Here is a 3248-nt window from a genome sequence, read left to right as displayed (position 1 = left end):
TGCGACTAGAAATCATTTGAATTTTTTTATTTAAAATTAAACACAAATAGTACCTAACGAAAACTGACCGGACGATATACAGTGAACAGACAGGATGTAAGGATCCTCATCCAAAAAGACGTAATTAGCTCTTAATTACTTGATCATTGCGGCACATAAACTTAATAGTTTTTAAGATCAACAATACCCTATTGTATGCAAGTTTTTCTCAAAATTAAGAATCAATATTTGTATCTAATTAGATGAGGTTGGCAACTTCAGAGTTACAAACTTACAGGCATGCACGTACACGACAAAACCACACAAATTGTATGGGAAACAGCGAATTAATTCAGAAAAAAAAAATAGTATAAAAATTGGTATCAAATCTTGAATCCCATTAAAATTCTGGCAATTACATGAAATCCAAATTCCAATACTCACACACACACCCTGATCTGATGAACAACGCACTCCACTTAGTCCCCTACTATGTATTAATTAAGAAAATTAAATAAAAGAAATTTTCTAACCACCAACCATTAAAAATAAATAAATAAATCCTATACACCTCTGTATAATTCCTCAAAAACTCATAAACAACTCAAATCAACGTTTCTATCTCTACAATCCTCAACCACAATGTCTTCGGCCAATCTCACATTGTTTTGTATTTTAACTTTCTCACGCGTTCGTAAGTAACGTCTATAGATGATTGGTTTAGGTTACCGCTACACCACAGTATACTTAACCAATTCCAACTTGTATGTATTTTAACTTTTCCGCATGACTATAGATAATTAGTTTAGGTTATCAGTATACCGCATCATCGTGACATCCCAATTGCATGCAATCAGTTTTAGTAACTTGGGCCTTCTTCTCCTTCACTTGAATGTGGGCCTAGATTGGACCTTGCCCTCACAGAATTCATCTTCTCCAACTTCAAACCAGCTCTGAACCTTGCAATGAAGGTATCAGCTTTGGTGTTTACGTCCGGGCTCGGACAGAACATAGCTTTCGTCGGCGACTCTCCGCTCTCCAGTGGAGTTCTACTAGCAGCTTCCGTGGTGGGCGATGGAACTGAATCCTGATCACTGTCGTCCAAATCCGGCGAGCCGCTGCGTGAACTGTCGTTGCTTTTGATCCTAACAAAGTCCCCGTGCACCTTGTATTTCGTAACCGGCATTCTAAATGGCGGTAGCGGCGGCGGCGGCGGTATTCCAATCAATGGCGACTCCCCACCACTGTTAGCATTCTCATCATCCGCATTGCTGAACCTACTAACCTTGACTGGCTGTAGTGGTTTTTGGGTCGTCGTCGTGGGCCAAACTTGGGCTTTGGTTTTCGATAAACGCGCGGTGGAAGTGGTCCGCCGCGGCGGCGGCGGCGATGGTGGTTGTGGAATTGAGTGAATAATTTTCTTGGGTTTGTTGGATTTCTTTGAAGAAAACAAGTTGTGAAAAACCGAAGGCGGCGGTAGAGGTGGCGGAGGAGGAGGAGGTGAGGGCGGCGGAAGTAAAGACAAAGAAGCCGAAGAAGCAGAAGCGAGGAGAGTCTCAAAATTTTCGACGCTCTTTTGTCTCTGCTTCTTCTTATTCCTCCTTAATGACGTGATCAAGAACTCTTTAGTGGTAGCAACTCCCTTCTTCTTCGCATATTTCCCGGCTGACGTTTTCTTGTTCTCAACCTCCTTCGACATCCACAGCGGTGGTGATGGAGGAGGTAACGGCGGAGCAGGCGGTGGGGGCAAGTTTTTCTTCACTTCCAAATTGTCACTAGCATTTGGATTTTTCTTTCTCTCCAATAGCTTGGTACGTCCTCCTTGTCTTGCGCGGCAGCGGAGGAGGTGGCGGAGACTGTGTCCGCTGCGGAGATGGCGGCTGAGGATCGGATTGATTAGCCGGAATTGTGAGTGTGAAGAACTAACTTGCTCCGTACGGATCACAAAAGTGTCCACTGGTATGTTCTTGGTCCATGTTACACGTCCTACTTGTTCTTGTGCTAGAAACGGTTCTTCGCGTGCTAGAAACTGTGCCGGTTCTTCATGCCACGACCGGTGACGGCGGTGGACCTGATGCTGCTGATCTGAATCCGAAACCCGATAACCGGCCACATGGGTATCGTCGTAGGATCGCCACCGTTCATCCCTAACCACATTCCACGAAGATTCCTGTTGGCGTAGATCCGGGTACGAGCTGCTGGTCCTCACTCGTCTGTTCATCGTACTAGCACCAGTGGTTTCACTATAGGCCATCCGATCGGAATACTGATCGTACCACTGACGTGGGGTTGATGGGTTTAACTTCTCAAATTTTTGTGAAGAAGAAGCATCGTACGACGTGGGACTGCTAACGTTGTTGTCGTTGCCGATGCCTCTGCTCAGAAATCCACAAACAATTGCGAAGAGTACGAGGACGAGATTGAGAGAATCCCAACTTTTTTTCACCAAATGCGGTCTGAAAATTTGAGAAGTGAAGGACAAAATTGATGGGATTATGAAGAAAATAAACACAACAGCTACAGCAAGCAAGGCGAAAATGAAAGCGCCGGAGCTGAAGAAGAGAGACGAGGAGGAGCGGCCGAGGCGGCGGCGATGGTTGGATTGCCGGAAAGAGTCGGAGGCTTGGAGCCAAAAGGGCGGCGACACGTTTTCCTCTTCATCCATTGTGTTTAGGGGTGGGAAACTTTTGCTTTCGTTTTGGCTTTGGGTTTTTGCTTGTGCTTTTTGGTGGGTGCTTTTGCTTATATAAAGGGTAGAACCAGAAGGAAAGCACATTGATATCGAGACTGGAGTGTCGTATGTTGCACTGTTGGCTGTCATTTGACAGCTAAATGACTGTTAGATGATTAAAAATTTGAGAGTAAACCATGTGCTTTTAGGCATTTTTCTTTCAAATTGGTCATGGTCATACACTCATACAATCCGCGTATGACAATCATGTTCACATATATAATTCTATTTTAATGAAACCTACATAAAAAAACAGACGTGTACTAATTTGTACGCTTTAGTTGTTGAAGCTGAGAAGTTTTCAGTCTGGCATTTACGCGATGGTATTACTAATCAATTGCTGTTCTAAATTATAAGATGTGTATCTATATATAAATAGTATCCAGAACATGTTGTTCATTTATGTTTTAACACGTTAGTTAGTAACATCGCGTAGCTATGGTCAGATGAACCCTCCCCCCTCCCAACACAAAAAAAAAAAAAACGAGTTTTAACGAAACAGTTCTGATACTGTTAATTTTTAACAAAAAACCACATT

General features: G+C 43.3%; 1 protein-coding gene across 1 annotated transcript; it reads right to left on the bottom strand.

Annotated features, from left to right (window-relative positions):
- Window positions 1-524: 524 nt before the first annotated feature.
- Window positions 525-2710, bottom strand: LOC103961571. The gene has a single exon (XM_048587077.1). The coding sequence runs from the start codon at window positions 2642-2644 to the stop codon at window positions 839-841; it is 1806 nt and encodes a 601-aa protein (XP_048443034.1). The 5' UTR covers window positions 2645-2710; the 3' UTR covers window positions 525-838.
- Between the last annotated feature and the right edge of the window lie 538 nt (window positions 2711-3248).

This window comes from the organism of the source record quoted next, unplaced genomic scaffold (genome assembly GCF_019419815.1).
Source record: "Pyrus x bretschneideri cultivar Hongxiangsu unplaced genomic scaffold, Pyrus_bretschneideri_v1 Contig26, whole genome shotgun sequence".
NCBI classification, from domain to species: Eukaryota; Viridiplantae; Streptophyta; class Magnoliopsida; order Rosales; family Rosaceae; genus Pyrus; species Pyrus x bretschneideri.
The sequence above is the reverse complement of the archived record's forward strand: the minus strand, read 5'-3'. Positions and strand labels throughout refer to the sequence as shown.

Excerpts from the sequence above, each read along its gene's own strand:
- LOC103961571 (XM_048587077.1), bottom strand. The coding sequence starts at position 2,644 with ATGGATGAAGAGGAAAACGTGTCGCCGCCCTTTTGGCTCCAAGCCTCC.